This window comes from Aspergillus glaucus (genome assembly GCF_001890805.1).
Source record: "Aspergillus glaucus CBS 516.65 unplaced genomic scaffold ASPGLscaffold_17, whole genome shotgun sequence".
Lineage (NCBI taxonomy): Eukaryota > Fungi > Ascomycota > Eurotiomycetes > Eurotiales > Aspergillaceae > Aspergillus > Aspergillus glaucus.
The window spans coordinates 68,726-84,270 of NW_019170469.1; the positions used below are offsets into that span (position 1 = coordinate 68,726).

The 15,545-nt window shown below is 51.1% G+C and overlaps 5 protein-coding genes across 5 annotated transcripts; 2 read left to right on the forward strand and 3 right to left on the reverse strand.

The window, feature by feature from the left end:
- Window positions 1-1,624: 1,624 nt before the first annotated feature.
- Window positions 1,625-3,322, forward strand: ASPGLDRAFT_131788 (putative tannase; the record flags this gene model as incomplete). Its single annotated transcript, XM_022541077.1, has 1 exon — window positions 1,625-3,322. The coding sequence occupies one exon, from the start codon at window positions 1,625-1,627 to the stop codon at window positions 3,320-3,322; it is 1,698 nt and encodes a 565-aa protein (XP_022398466.1).
- Window positions 3,323-5,062: 1,740 nt separating this feature from the next.
- Window positions 5,063-6,139, reverse strand: ASPGLDRAFT_49726 (uncharacterized protein). Its single transcript, XM_022547166.1, has 2 exons — window positions 5,498-6,139; window positions 5,063-5,447 (listed from the first exon to the last, which is right to left on the reverse strand). The coding sequence occupies exons 1-2, from the start codon at window positions 5,775-5,777 to the stop codon at window positions 5,152-5,154; spliced, it is 576 nt and encodes a 191-aa protein (XP_022398467.1). The 5' UTR covers window positions 5,778-6,139; the 3' UTR covers window positions 5,063-5,151.
- A 1,079-nt stretch (window positions 6,140-7,218) lies between these two features.
- ASPGLDRAFT_27679 (DUF3433 domain-containing protein) lies at window positions 7,219-11,080 on the forward strand (the record flags this gene model as incomplete). Its single annotated transcript, XM_022543682.1, has 3 exons — window positions 7,219-7,267; window positions 7,323-9,149; window positions 9,204-11,080. 3 exons carry the CDS (start codon window positions 7,219-7,221, stop codon window positions 11,078-11,080), a joined length of 3,753 nt encoding a protein of 1,250 aa, XP_022398468.1.
- A 146-nt stretch (window positions 11,081-11,226) lies between these two features.
- ASPGLDRAFT_68239 (uncharacterized protein) lies at window positions 11,227-12,103 on the reverse strand (the record flags this gene model as incomplete). Its single annotated transcript, XM_022549237.1, has 3 exons — window positions 11,227-11,667; window positions 11,722-11,934; window positions 11,987-12,103. The coding sequence occupies 3 exons, from the start codon at window positions 12,101-12,103 to the stop codon at window positions 11,227-11,229; spliced, it is 771 nt and encodes a 256-aa protein (XP_022398469.1).
- A 314-nt stretch (window positions 12,104-12,417) lies between these two features.
- On the reverse strand, window positions 12,418-14,106 carry ASPGLDRAFT_75930 (uncharacterized protein; the record flags this gene model as incomplete). The annotated part of the gene is made up of 5 exons (XM_022549827.1): window positions 12,418-12,986; window positions 13,033-13,563; window positions 13,610-13,672; window positions 13,732-13,819; window positions 13,864-14,106. The coding sequence occupies 5 exons, from the start codon at window positions 14,104-14,106 to the stop codon at window positions 12,424-12,426; spliced, it is 1,488 nt and encodes a 495-aa protein (XP_022398470.1). The 3' UTR covers window positions 12,418-12,423.
- Between the last annotated feature and the right edge of the window lie 1,439 nt (window positions 14,107-15,545).

Consider the following 15,545-nt stretch of genomic DNA (forward strand, 5'->3'; position numbering starts at 1 on the left):
TCAATGGTCAAGGCACAACAACACCGTAATTGAGGCAAAAAATGCAATGGAAACCACCATGATCCTGCCCACCACAAAGCAAGATATATCCAAGGTGGTAGCTTTGACCAAAGAAGGCCTCGCCCCGGTGTAAAATAACCGGTAAGTCTAGACCTCCATTTATCAGCCCTTTCAGACTGATCCTTTGTTAGCTGGTTGACGATCATAATAAACCGGTACCGAATATTTCTCCAAATTGCCAAAGGCGACGAGGACTACAAAGATTATCTAGCAACATGGGATACCTCATCGGGCCCGTTCCTGCGTGCAAAACCATTTGGCTCGTGGACAATCGACAGGTATAAAAGAACGCGCTAGATCATCAAGATCCTTATTGCTCTCATTCTCATCCGTAACATGGCTGCTACCAATGAACACTAGATTCCCACGGTGGCGCTCCTAAAAGAGTGGATAATAAGACGTCGGATATTGTGGTGAAGCAGCAGAGGAGCGGATGGTACAAAGGACATCGCGCTTCTTGATGATTAAATGGAGTTCTCCTATTATGACCTTCGAGATCGAGTTGGTGCTAGGGCTATCTAGATGCGTTTGGATATCGGATAGGGCCGAGTTTAAGGTCACGGGTAGACGCGGCAGTAGGACTCTGAATCCGGCGTCTGCTTCTACAATCCGCCAGCCTTTCATCAATTTCAATTCTGCTCCGTAGTTTCAGCGTATAATAGCGGTGGTAAAAATAGACTCTAATCTTGTCGCCGATCAAGGCGGAGACTCGGCAAAATTTCGGCAGAATTACTGTAGGCGGAGACTGTTTTGGGTAATCTCGTCCGCCGTACCTGTAAGTAGTAGACAAGACACAGATTCAGGCTCTTATATACAGTAGCATATGCTATATCTATATCAAGAGGTATATCAGTTACATGAACATACAAATGCCTTCTATATTGAGATGCGAATGCCAGCTAACATACTACCAGCGAGTCGATCCGCGAGTGCCAAGACTCGGAGCGGAGGTCTTTGTATGCTCCGCCTCCGCGCCGAATATCAAAACTCGCCAACACTGCCCGATGCGGATTGATAACCTTGATGGCTGCAGTAGGGCTGCGCCTAAATGAGCTTGTTCGCATCTTATCACCGGCCCTGGAAAGATACGCGTCACCAGGGCTGATGTTTGGCCAGGGACCGTGACGCGGTCGTTTCCACTTAATCTACTCCCGGTTATATTTTTAACCGCCTGCGCCCTCAATGCTCGAACGTGGTGGTTCAGCATGAGAATTCTTCTTAGTACTCGGTCAGGAGAAACGACGGGTCTCTTCAGACAGTCTGGGCTAGATTGTGGAACACGCGGACAGCTCATCTCCCTCGCCACGATCCATACGACGTTTCTGCTTCATGCCCATGCTCCGATATAGGATGATTTGCTCACCGGACGTGCGAAGCCACGGATGACGACTCGCCAGTCGCTGATTAAGGCCGTGGTCATTCCTAGATCTTCTCAAATCCCGGCTAGAGACAAGATATAAAGGTCACCTTCCACCCGCACCGTCGACTATTATTTCCTGCCAGGACATTCTTTCTTTCTTTCAAAGCAGAGTACGGTCTTTTCTCTACATTCTTCCTTTCCACCATGCGTTTCTCCCAGGGCGTTGCGGTTGCCGCTCTGGCAACGGCTGCCAACGCCAAATCCTTGTCCGATGTCTGTACCGTTTCCAATGTGCGTTCGGCCTTGCCCGCCAATGGAACCCTCTTGGGCATGGACATGATCCCCTCTGCCGTCACGGCCGGCGCGGTCTACAACGCTTCTGCTGGTATGGGCAGCACCGAGACCTACACCTACTGTAACGTCACCGTCGCCTACACCCACACCGGCAAGGGCGACAAGGTCGTCATCAAGTACGCTTTCCCCAAGCCTTCCGACTTCAACTCTCGTTTCTACGTTGCCGGTGGTGGTGGTTTCTCTCTTTCCAACGATGCCACTGGTGGTCTGGAGTATGGTGCTGTTGGTGGTGCTACCGATGCCGGTTACGACGCGTTCAGCAACAGCTACGACGAGGTGGTTCTCTACGGCAACGGATCCATCAACTGGGATGCCACATACATGTTCGCCTACCAGGCGTTGGGTGAGATGACCAAGCTGGGTAAGGTTCTCACCCAGGGATTCTACGACACGGAGGACAAGGTCTACACCTACTACGAGGGATGCTCAGACGGTGGTCGCGAGGGTATGAGTCAGGTGCAGCGCTGGGGTGAGGAGTACGATGGTGCTATTACCGGTGCCCCTGCCTTCCGTTTCGGCCAGCAACAGGTTCAACACGTGTATCCCTCGGCTGTCGAACATACGCAAGACTACTACCCCCCTCCCTGCGAATTGGACAAGATTGTAAACGCCACGATCGCCGCCTGTGACCCTCTCGACGGACGGACGGACGGTGTCATCTCCCGGACCGATTTGTGCAAGCTTCGCTTCAACCTGACCTCGATCATTGGCGAGTCGTACCACTGCGCTGCGGAGAGCAGCATGACTAGCTACCAGCCCGAGCAGAATGGCACTGTGACTGCTGAAGGTGTGGCCGTTGCCCAGGCCATCTACGATGGTCTCCACAACTCGAACGGCGAGCGTGCCTACCTCTCGTGGCAGATTGGCTCTGAGTTTAGCGACGCGACGACCGAATACAACAACGACACTGGCAAGTGGGAGCTCAGCATCCCGTCCATCGGCGGCGAGTACGTGACCAAATTCGTCCAGCTTCTCAATATCGACAACCTCTCCGACTTCAACGGCGTCACCTACGACACCCTCGTCGACTGGATGAACATCGGTATGGTGCGGTACATGGACAGCCTGCAGACCACCTACCCCGACTTGACCACCTTCAAGACCTCCGGTGGCAAGCTCCTGCACTACCACGGTGAATCCGACCCCAGTATCCCCGCCGCCTCCTCCGTGCACTACTGGCAGGCTGTCCGCTCCGTCATGTACGGCAACCTGACCCAGGAAGAATCCCTCGAAGCCCTCGAGGACTGGTACCAATTCTACCTGATCCCCGGCGCGGCCCACTGCGGCAGCAACACCCTCCAGCCCGGCCCCTACCCACAGAACAACATGGAGACCATCATCAGCTGGGTCGAGAATGGCGTCAAGCCGTCTCGTCTCAACGCGACTGTTTCCTCTGGTACTTACGCGGGCGAGACGCAGATGCTGTGCCAGTGGCCTACTCGTCCGTTGTGGAAGGGTAACAGCTCGTCGTTCAGCTGTGTCAACGACCAGGAGTCGATTGACAGCTGGGATTATTCTTTCGATGCGTTTAAGATTCCTGTTTACTAAACGCGTCCATGCGTCCCTATGATTGGGATTGCTCAGCTTCACTTCTCTTCGTGTACTTTATGTACGATTCCGTTTTATTATCGCTTCTAGCTAGTGAATACTATTTTCCTAACACGAAACTTCGTTCTACTCTTTACACTATGGCTACCAGTGAATGTGCTGAATACTACCGTAGCTGACAACCCCAACCTCCACAAACATATTGACTCCTTCCATCATCGCATTCTTCTTACCTGATAGCCGTCCGGTAACGATTCATGTACAGACCAGCTCTGTTATACACTGTACAACACTTACAAATGACAATTTCGTTCGCGACAATGCTCTTCGAATGACAGTGACGTGGTTCGCTCCGCGTTACTTCTCATTCCTACTGGACCGAGACAATCCCTCTGGTGTTTGACAATGGCTAAGCCTTTTCCACTTGTGTTCGCAGTTTCAGAAGCAGTCTACGCTCGCCACTCACGCCCGGAATGAATGTGCGCTTAGAGGGAACATTGAGCGCATGGTGCGTTTTGTTAATTGTTCTCTTTGGATCGTTCGAAGGTTTTGAGCAAAGCGACAGTGCGTTGAAGCTCTCCTTGCCGCTTAACTAGGATGGCTGATAGGAACGATGCGTCGACCACAAACGGGCATTGATTCTTCTCGGAGCATCCAAAGCGCACGGTGCGCAACACGTTCTCGCTCTCGTCTTTAACGCTAGAACAGATGAGACAAGGATCTCAGGTACTGCGGAAGAATTTGAAGAAGCCATATCAGCCAACCACAGACAAAGGCGAGCAAGTGACGAGGAAACCGTCATGGAAAAGGACTCTTCTGAGACTTATCCTATCCAGCTCGAGGCTCATTTCGTCCCAAGACAAGAGTTGGGTGCCACCTTGAAGGGCGGGGAAGGTCTTCCGGAGCACCGCAGAATACGCAGATCCTCTGGTCTTCCAGCCTCAGCAGACAAACCCTAATTTTTGGCAAATCTGTGTTGGCTTCGGTTCTTCTGGAGCAATATGTTGGGCTGTGTGGCTATCACGATTCGCTATGGATAATGACGCGTTCAATTGACTGCGCAGGAAGCTCGGGCCTATACAAAAAAGACACTGCAATCATCAAAAGGCAGCAAAAAAACCATGCAGCTATCGAGGCTAAAAAGCAAATTCGCATGTTAATACTCCGGGCAGCTGTGAAGCAGGAAATGTCACAGGTCGTATGGAGCATCTTCTGGATCCCTTCAGCAGTTTATTTTTCTTCTGGTTTGCCTGGCCATGTAGGCCATGAGTCCGGCTTCGTTATATGTCATACAGCATTGATTAGCGGAAACTTCATCTGAGCAGCACAACCTTGCTGTTCGAAGAGTGATCAGAAAGTGGTTATTCACATCATATCCCACGGATACACTATTGGCAGAGGACTTCACTCTACGAACGTCGAAAAATCCCCAGACCAGCGAAAAGCGGCAAAACGCGAGAAGACGACGATATGGTAGTGGTTCCCCGCCTCAGAGAGAAAGGCCATCTTTGTCCAACGTATCTTGGAGACCGTGGTAAGCTCGAAGATATTCCGGGCATACACAGACGGAACGCTGCAACCACCAAAGGCAGCAAATATATGTAGTCATAAGCCGACTATTATCATTAAAACCTGAACGCGGGAGAAATGCAGGGTGGGTGGCTGATGATGGTGGCATCAATATATTGCTGTAGTTATTGGAAGGCAGAGAAGCTCGCTACAAAAGAGTCTAATATGAAGTGTTGGGATATTATATTCAATTATTGGTAACCACACGCATTATATATAATGTTATCGTACATGCCATGCTAACTTGTCGGTGAACGCCACTACGAGAATTCCCAAGCAGTGTCACCCGTGTAGGGAACAGCTTCGAGAGAGACGCGCGTGCAGGCATTGTTCTCCGTGTAGCCACTGTTGATGATCGATCCAGTCGTAGCATTGGTGTACTCCAGAACAAGATGCCATTGAGTGTCCTCCTGGTCCACGCTGCAGAGGTGGAAGGTCAAGAACGGGTTGATAAAGTTGTTGGTCGAGAAGACCTCGAGATCCGTCAAGGAACCCTCGGGGATGTTGGCGCTATGCGGAACTGTGTAGGTGAGGAGGCCGGTGGGAGAGACGTAGACTAAAACGGTTAGCTTGGATCGGCCGGATCGACCGGATATGGAGACGTACCCTGCTGGCCACCGGGGACTCCGGTGTTGAGGAACAATTGGCCATCGCGTCCGATAAACGAAGTGGTGTTGACTGTCTTGCATTCGGGGATGTTCTCGGGGCAGAAAGATGCGGTATCCTTGCCGTGCCAGAATTGACTGCCGTTGGCGTTGATGGGACCGCTAAGAGGGCTGTTGGACCATCGGAGGTTCAGACTGAACGGCGCATCGTCGGATTGGCGCTGTTGGAGAGGAATGGCCGAAGCCAACGAGAAGAGGGACAGAGCAGCGAGGAACTTCATTGCGACTTGTTATTTTGATTTTTTATTGAATTGCTGGATTGAAGGTGAAATCCGGTCGACTTATATATGTACAAGTACCGGCAACGGTAGCGTCGGATCAAGCCGGTGATGCAGGGAAAGCGGGAAATACACCCGAGACATTCTCCACGAGTTCAGAGGCCGTGAGGTCATTTTATGCTGAAAATATAGTCGCATCCATGGTCAATTGAAGTCAATTGGAGACCATACTGTACTTTCTACTTGTAGTAAAGAGGAGAGAAGAAGTGAGAGGACCTCCGAAAGAAAGCCGCGCTATACCCGATGAGGAATTGACATGGCGATACTCCGAGGGACAGAACAGACTCTTCAACGATATCTCGCGGTCCAGCATTGCAATCATGCAGTAATAACGGCAGGTTCGACTTATACAACCGGACACTAATGTGCCGGAATACTACCTGACCGCGGTTTTGGATCCCGAGAATAGTCCAGTGCACTGACTGAGTTCAAGAGAATAGCAAACTCTGCGGGATATACGCCTTGACCAGGTGAACCTCCGATATACCCCCGAGGACGAGTCAGGGTCTTGGCCGGAGTACGAAGACCGACATTTGCATGGTCCAGTCTTACAAAAACGAGATATTCAAGCCGATGAAGTGGTGAGTTACTCCGGAGTACATGATGTTCAGGATCAAGCTTGGCCGCAGAATAATCCATACCCAGTCAGGGATTCTAGAGTCGGGAAGACAGCACACTTGTCGATCGCCTTGGCAAAGCATGGACCTGGAGGCAAACGTCTGGAGTCATACGGAGTACAGACGGAGTAGTAATACTCCGTACACTGTCTGCCATCATTCCCGGTCATTGTACCATGTACCGAAGTACTATGTACGGACTGTAGTGAAGAGAGGTGTGCTCTGTACTGTACAAATTGTGCACACTATGCAGTTATGCTCAGGTAACGGGTCAGGTGATGTCAGGTGACATGACGACCATGGATTAACTCAGCCACGCGTCTGTGGCAACTTTAAACCAATCAGAAAGTTTGCCTCCCCCTGGACCCGCAACACTAGCCCCTTTGGACGTGGGGAAAACCGGTTGGCGCGATTTAAAAGCTTCTTTGATTGGTTGACAGCCACACTGTCCAATAAGAGACTAGCAGCTAGTCCAAATCAAGATCTGCTCTTTTCCCAATTGGGAACCGGGACAGGATCGTCTTTCGGCCGCTTCATCTCACTCTTTTACTCTGTACCTTAACCTTCTCTACCATCTCTTTAACCTCTCTCCTCGATATCACTTTGTCGGAGATGGTCGCCGTGAGCCTTCGCTACTGCTACTACTACTACTACCACCACTACTACTACTACTACTACTGCCACCGGTGACCTCGTTTGAATCAGGCCATGACATCCCGTCTGACTCTCTTTCACCACTGCGTTCCCGGAGGGCATGCCGTATAAGCATGTCCGGGGGTTTGGTGAAGAAGCTGTTGGATCCGCTGCAATGGTCCAGTATGTCCCTCTGTTTCCCTGTGATTGATAACGATCAAGTCTGATTCTTTGTTAGGTCAACTCCCCCGCGGATCAACGCGCCGTCATGGCTATCACCGTTCGCAAGGATGGCGTCCGATTTCCCTCCGTCCGTTTTACCTCCTCTTCGTCGCCGTTTTGATGTTCGTCATTTTCCTGGCTATCGAGATCCTGCGCCGATATAGTGAGTGGAATGGGGGTTTGATCTACTTCAAGGATACCGCCAGCGTGTCGCATATTCAGTCATTCGCATACAACTACGTCCCAATAATCGTTGCCCTCGTGCTCGTCACCTTTTGGAGCTTCGTCGAATTCGATGTCTTGCGTCTCGAACCGTATTTTCAGCTTTCCCGACCCGAAGGTGCCCCGGCCACTGTCCTGTTCATCAACTACAACTTTGGTCAATCGGTTATCACTCCCATCACATCCGCGCGGAGAGGTCATTGGGTGGTTCTATGTGTGTCGGTCTTTACGATGCTGATGCGCATGTCACTCCCGGCACTACAGAGTACACTGTTCGAATTGCGCGAGGTCACCCTTCTGTCCGATGAAACCATGCACGGCTGGCCCGACTTGGTCGATCTACAAACCCAGGCCACTTGGATGGCTTCCCAGGCCAGCAACAACTTCGACTCGGTGGTCTCTTCCAACGATGATTTGCAACGCTCGCGATCCACCAAGTACGCCGTCGCCCCCGTCGAGATTCCAGGAGGCGATCAGCGAGAGAGCACCGTATGGACCATGAATCAAACCGTCTACTGGACCGAACCGATTTGTCAGGATGTCGTCGTGAATGAGAAGGTTTCGGTGATTGTGGATGGCTCGGAGGAAGACCCTACAGTTTCTTGGAACGTGACAGGAGTCCCGTTGAAGAAGGACGGCGAAACGATACATGACTGCAAGCTGGACTTCAATTATAGCAGCATGCTCTTTTCCATGACGGACAAGCTCCAAGTCCGCTACTGGGAACCGGTGTCAGCTAATACGAGTCTGGCCGCCGTGGCAACCAAAAAGGCCTTCAAGGCTAGAGGCTGCGACCCTTTCGATCTCTACGGCGTTCTTCTTAGCGTCAATGCCTCGTCTGACGCTGTATCCACTCCGACCCAATACACATCCTCCGCCAGCATCTTCGCCTGTGACATCAAATACAACAAGGCTGAGGCTGAGGTCTCGATGCATGCCAACAGTTCCATCACAAGCATCTCGATTCACAATGGTACGACGAGGGAATTGACGCCTCAGCAGTTCAACGTCCCAGACTTTCAGGATCTATTGTCGCAACGCGCCCCGTATACGAGTGACCTGCTCTATATCCGAGTCAACGAGACCTCTGGCGATACCACCGTAACCGAACTTCCCGTTATCAGCCAGCAACTGGGTGATATGGAGCCCGTCCTCATTCTGGATACATCGAGTGTTATGTCCCCAGACGAGTTCGAGTCCAAAGTGGTGAGGGGAGTCAAGCAGACTTTCGTCCTCACCATGGGCCGTCTCTTCGATCCCGACGAGAAGCCTGCCATAATCCACGCCACCCGTCTAAGCAATCAAGTCGCCATCGCTACCGTCGGGTTCGCGGCGTTCTGGTCTGAGGTCGTTTTGGCAGCTGGTACTGTAATCAGTCTCTTGTTGGTCTACATCTACCACCGCCGACCGAACATTATGCAAAGCGATCCTGGCCCGATCAGCGCCATGTGCAGCATGGTGGCCGATGTGTTTAGTCCTTCCAACATCCTCACCGATTCGCGATTCGACTTGCATCAGTTTTCTACGCGCCAGCTACGACGGATACTTCGGAATTCGCGCATTCACTGGCAAGATGGACCGACGGGCAAACGTCTAGAGATTCGGCCTTCCGAGGATGATGGTAAGTTAACTCCCCTGCATGGATTGTGAAGTGTTTGGGTACTGACAGAACCAGCGTCACTGGTTGAAAACCTAGGCGAAAACCTCCAAGCTCGAGTCGACCCAATGCCGCATTTTCTGCTCATTCCCGTCTTCATCCTCGAATTCCTTCTTCTGACAGCAGTGATCGCCGGCATGGCATTGATCATTGGTTTACTCGCACGAAACGGTAAATTCCGACACTTGACACAATCCGATTCCAGTTTTCTCCAAGTCGTTCTCTCCGTCTTGCCCTCCATTGTTGCCTCTGCCGTTGGGTCCCTTTGCACCTCGATTCACCGAAACCTCAGCATCCTCGAACCGTGGGTCCATCTTCAAAGGGGAATGGCAGCAGCCCGAACCTCACTGTCGATGAACTACGCCGGACAGAATCCTTGGGCTGTCCTTTACAAAGCCTCCAGAGACCGCCATCTGTTATTGGGCCTGGTTTCCGTTGCCTGTGTCGTCAACACCGTACTCACGGTGGTGGCTGGTGGACTGTTCACCCAGAAATTGGCCACCTCTTACTTACCCACTGACACACTGCTTACGAACTATAGCGAGACTACCTTCCGGCGCACCGATTTCGCAGCTGATTTCACCGAGTACGACCTCATCCAATCCAGCATCACCAGCGGCGTCCCAATGGTGGCCTGGACCAGCACGAACCACTCGTTTGTCCCGATCAAAATCAAAGATCCCGATCCAAATGCCGTGTACAGTGCGCACACTCTTGGGGTTGGAGCTGATTTGGATTGCCAAAAGTTGGAAATTTCAGAGAACCTGGTGGACGATTACCAGGAGGGCCGCGTGTATTGGGAATATAACCCTTTCGATGCCCCGGAAAGACGATGCAAGGTTGACATGACTTCATTGAAGAACACCACCTCGGGGATTTCGTTATCGATTCACTTTCTCTCGCCCGTGGCCGTTGACGAAACGGATCTGTGTCAGACGTCGACCGTGGTGGTCCTCGGTCGATGGAACTACAAGCCTGGTGCTCCTGTTACCGACCAGAATACCGTTGCGTTGCACTGCGAACCGCGGATGGAGATAGAGGAATACTCAATCTTCTTCGACCAGAAAGGCCAGATCGAAGAGTACCATCCGATCAATTCGACTGCCATCAACAGCGGTGAAATGTACGACAACGCTACTGCCAGCGTGGGCCAGTTCAACAAAGTCTTTGCCGCCATTCCTCAAAGCTACATGGGCAACCAATCGGCTGGAAATGGTTCCTATGTTGCATCATACGATTGGGCCGGTTTTCTGGTGTCACGTCTCTACCAACAACGGGAAACCAACATCACTGAACTCAACGCGGCGGATCTCATTGAGGTATCGCGAACAGTGTACCAGTGGGTGTATAGCACCTATTTCTCGATTTGGAGAGAAATCTACCTTCAACCACTGCAGGACCCATATCCAGCCAAGAACTCCACCGCGATCTATAGCATGTGGGCCATGGATCCATCCGTCCCGTCGCTTGCCATCGCGCTAGTGATCATCGCGTTTGACACACTGGTCGTCCTCGTCGTCTTTGGCACACGCCGCGGCCGGTTCAAAGGCCCACGCATCCCCCGGTCAATTGGCGCCGTCATCCCGTGGCTGGCCCACAGCCGGATGCTCAACGACTTCCCAGGCACATACACCTGGACCAACACCGACCGCCGCGCACACCTAGAGCGCTTGAACAAACGCTACGCATTCCGCGCATTCCTCAGCCCAGACGGCCGATGGCGCTTTGCCGTCGACGAGGAACAAGACGTTCCTCCACCGCCGCCACAACCAGCAGGTGAATGGGACCCGTCGAAAGCGGGAGATATCCAGCTCCGCGAGCTGGGCCGGGAGCCGCCAGGCCGGGACCCACCGAGCCCCGAGACTCAGACTCCAAATGAACATGGACATATATAATGACTGATGTATAATGATCTTCGATTCTATGTATTATATTATATTGTTGATATTTTGGGTAATTGGATTGGATGGTCGGCGTATATGGGCGGGCCCTAACATTGTATAGACAATACATATCGATACCCTTGTCCCAGGGACAGTAACTACCGCCCCATCCACCCCCCATCAACCGTAACAACCTCCCCAGTAACATACGCACTCGCCCGACTCGCCAGAAAAACCGTCACCCCTTTGAAATCTTCAGGCGCACCCCACCGCCCCATCGGAATCCTCGCCAGAATACTCTCCGCACGCTGCTGATCCCTCAACAACGCCTCATTCATATCCGTAGCTACATACCCGGGCGCAATGGCGTTAACGTTAACACCCCGTGACGCCCATTCATTGGATAAGGCTTTCGTGAGTTGTGCGACGCCGCCTTTGGCGGCTGCGTAGGCGGGGACTGTGAGGCCGCCTTGGAAGGAGACGAGGCTGGCGACGTTGAGTATGTTTCCGCGGTGGTTGTCTTTCGTGGGGCGGGTGAGCATGTATGCGCCTATGTCGCGGCACAGCGCGAAGATTGTGGAGAGGTTTACTTGGAGAACCTGCACTCGTCAACCGCCATACCTGGCGCAAGATAAGGGAAAGGAAAGGGCTACCTCATCCCAATCCTCATCAGGGAAGATATGAGCTGGATGCCGTCTTTGTATTCCCGCGCAGTTCAGGAGGATGGAGATATCATGTTCGTCGCTGAGGACTCTTTTCACGAGTGAGGAGACGTCTTCGCGGTTTGATAGGTCGGCGGTATAAATGGATGCTTTACGGCCGAGGGATTCGATGTGTGATTTTGTTTCGAGGTTGCTTTCGTCGCGCTGCTCTTGTTACTACTCTGCGTATCCAGGTAGAAGGGGCTGGGCAGGATACCTGAACTAAAACGATATCGGCACCCGCTTCAGCCAGGGCTACAGCCATCTGCTGGCCGATGCCACGGGTGCCGCCGGTGACGAGGGCTGTCCGGCCTGTTAGTGTGAAGAGGTCCATTTGCTGAGTATGTGTATAGATGGATGGGAGTGTAAGCGTGTGTATGTATGCTGGATGATATATGTGTCGGAGTATAGTCCGAGTGATGCCCCCACGTCTCCGCATGGGCGGGGTTATGTATTGCTTAGTCCGGGGTATAGACAGAGATGGTTGACAGAAGACAAGGAGGGACGGAGAAACTCCAGGCCTGGATTTGCTTATTGACCGAGGTCATGATGTTCCTGATACATGGCTCCCTTGGTTATGTCAAGTGTATGCTCAACATATGCAAAAGTAATAGTTCAAAATGATATATTTGCATTTCTATCCAGAATACTATCCTAGTAAATATACCGGAAATTGAGATTCTCCTTATCCGTCAAGTCACTAAACGCCGTCTCATCCAGATCTCTCCGTCCCTGCTCAGCCTGCACCCGATCCCGTCTTCGATTCTCCAACGCCAACGCAATCCTAAGCATCAAGACCAGGGCAATCTCAATAAAATTTGCCACGATCATCGACCAAATTCCCAGTGGATATCGCGGTGCTTGACTATCCTTGTAAAAGAACGGACCCGCGATGTTACCCGCACAAACACCCAGGAAGATCATAGCATTCGTAACGACTTTCTTCGTATGCCCGGCGATATTCGCAGTGAGTATTGAGAGGATAAGCACGAAGGAAGCGTTATATGAGCCCGTCAGGTAGTAACAGATCAACCGGCCAACCTTGTTGCCTTCCGGGAGGTACGCGAGACCGAATGACCCGGCGACATTAGGGAGGAGGAAGAAGACTGTCACGTAGCAGCGGTTATTTGGTGGGAGGCGGTCGTTAAGAAAGACGGCTAGGAGAATTAGGATGGCGATTAGGGTGCCGTAGGGGATTTGCATGAGGGTTGTGATGACTGCTTCATTAGTATCGACGTTGTGTATGGTGGATGGAACACGTACGGGTGGAAAAACCAAAACCTTGAATAATCAAAGTTCCGAAGTTTGAGATCCCTCCGTTGGGTATATTCCCTGACAATCCTAGCAGAAGAAATGTCCACACCTTCCAGTCTGTCAATGCCTCCCAGACCTGCGCCCATTTAAGGTGTTTATTCTCAACTCCGGTCTGGTTATCTCGCAGCCGCTCGATGGCAACCCACTTCTCCCGGTTAGACAGATACCGCGTCGTAACAGGCGAGTCCGGCAGGAAGATAGTAATCACAATACCCCAGATAGCACAGAGCGCACCGATAATAAGGAATTCGTACTTCCATGAAGCCAGAGCACCCTTAATCTGCCCAATGCCGTAGCCCAATAAGCCACCGATAGCAATACCGGCGCCGTTAGCCGTGTACCATAGACCAATTCGAATAGGTTGTTGACGACGAGTATACCACATGCTCGTAATGAGCATGAAGGCTGGGTCACTGCATGCTTCTGCGGCACCGGAGATGACACGGAGGACGGCGAGTTGGACGAAGTTTTTTGCAACGGCTGCATTGTCAGCCATAGCATAACCTATTGGAACTAGGTGACACACCTTGAAGCATCAAAAATACTCCCCATAGAATAATATTCACGCCCAGGTATTTCCCACTGGAAACTTTTGGAGGAGGAAGTTTGTCGGTACGCTCCAGACCAGGAATCCGAAGTAAAACACACTCGATAGCCAGGAGTATTGCTCGCCGGAGAGACCCAGGTCTTCGTTGATGCCAAAGATGGCCGCGTATGAGAGGGTTGTTTTGTCAATCTTCAATTAGCTACGGCTATGATGGGAGAGTACAGAATACTCACATAGTAGAATGCGTAACAGATTGACAGGAAAGGCAAAATCATCCAGTCGATTTTGCGCACCAGTCGTTTGTTCTCTGCCGGGTCGATGGGTTCATTTTGACCCTCTCCATGTGCAAAGAGTGCAAGTGCCGTATCGCCATTGTGAGTTTTCTCGGGGATAGTACGCTGAGAGTCCTCAAAATGGGACGTTGACGATTTGTTCCCTTCTTCCGCGGTAGGAGAATGTACCGATCGTTCTGTCATCGTTACAGCATCGAGTGGCTTGAATGATTTGTACGCTCGACAACAGCCAGCTTTATCCAGACATCCATGGACCTCGAGACGAATTCGGATGACGCACCTCTGTCTGACATTCCGGGGTAGGCGTGGGGGATATTCGTCCCCGCATTCCCCGTGGGGATGATATTGATACCCGAGTCATTAGGGAGTGATGTTCATATTCTTTGTAGACATGCTCTTGTGCTGTGGCAATATCAGACCAATCAATGTGGTGCCATGTGCTGGACCGGAGGACTTCCGATGTAGCTTTCATATCGTCCTAGTCTTTCGTCATTGCTTCTATCAGTTGTTGATGCCCATTATATCGTACTAGCATTTCAGTAACCATAGCAAATATCTCCATATCTATGGTCGAGGAAGATTGCTTGCGATAGTGGCAGCTAAATATCGTCTTCTACTGTCATGCTGTTCCGTTGGCCGTCGGACCCTTCCACAGTAATACAATATGCCCTTATCGTCCCCATTTCGTCTCATTGCGTGAGGTTGCATAAGCTGCATGGCTTATCGGAGAATATATCGCTTGCCTTTGGTTGAGTGGTGTCTCGAGTGTTACGAAGTACCGCAATTATACATATATTAGCAGTCTTCGTGCAAGTGGCGGCAACCACAATAAGCAGAACAACACCAGACCAAAAGATTAAACAACTAAGACAAAATAAAGTTAAAAAAAAAAAAAAAGAGAGAGAGAACTCGTAACCCTAGTGGTCTCGACTTTCAACCCTCTATGTTGTATGCGGCGATTTTGTACTTTCAGATGCCTTTCAGCTATCGTCCGTCGTTCGATGACTCTTCTGGCAACCTCTTCGCATGTGAGGATCTCATCCAGTATATGTATTGTCTAAGAGCGAAAGAATGAAGCAGTATCTCAAGATATGACAAGATAGGTTCGCCATTTTCACGTGATGTACCAATATAGGAAGGTCTCAATCCAGTAAGCTGACAAAGTCCATGACCTCATTCGAAGGATATATCAACCATGGAGAACCTGATTGTTCAGATCCGATTAAACAAATCCTCGGCAGCCGAACATAGACAAATTCATTGGATCATGACCTCCGGCTATCGTGATGGTTCCACAGCTGCTATTTCGGCGGACGTGTTCGCCGGGGAGGAATCTCGGCAGAGCTTGTTATTTGACATTTCCACCCCTTCGACACTCTTGGTATATGAGGCCAAGCCGATTACTCGCAATTGCTTACCTACAATCGAGTGTGAATGAGACATCCTTGCTATCTGGAAGGCTACTGATTGGGCCATTAACACTAACGTCGCATAGATAATAATAACTGAGCAAACAAGCAAACAAAATGTCGGGTCTTATATCGCCCAGCGAACCCGTCATCCGGCATCCGGTCGAACACATCTCCAAGGATATTTCCAAGGACGAGGCATTTTCAGTCGAG

What these genes read in the sequence shown, in the direction of transcription:
- ASPGLDRAFT_49726 (XM_022547166.1), bottom strand. Translation starts at nt 5,777, where the DNA reads ATGAAGTTCCTCGCTGCTCTGTCCCTCTTCTCGTTGGCTTCGGCCATT. An exon ending in AGTCCCCGGTGGCCAGCAGG is followed by an intron (nt 5,448 to 5,497) that starts GTACGTCTCCAT and finishes TAACCGTTTTAG; the next exon opens with TCTACGTCTCTCCCACCGGC.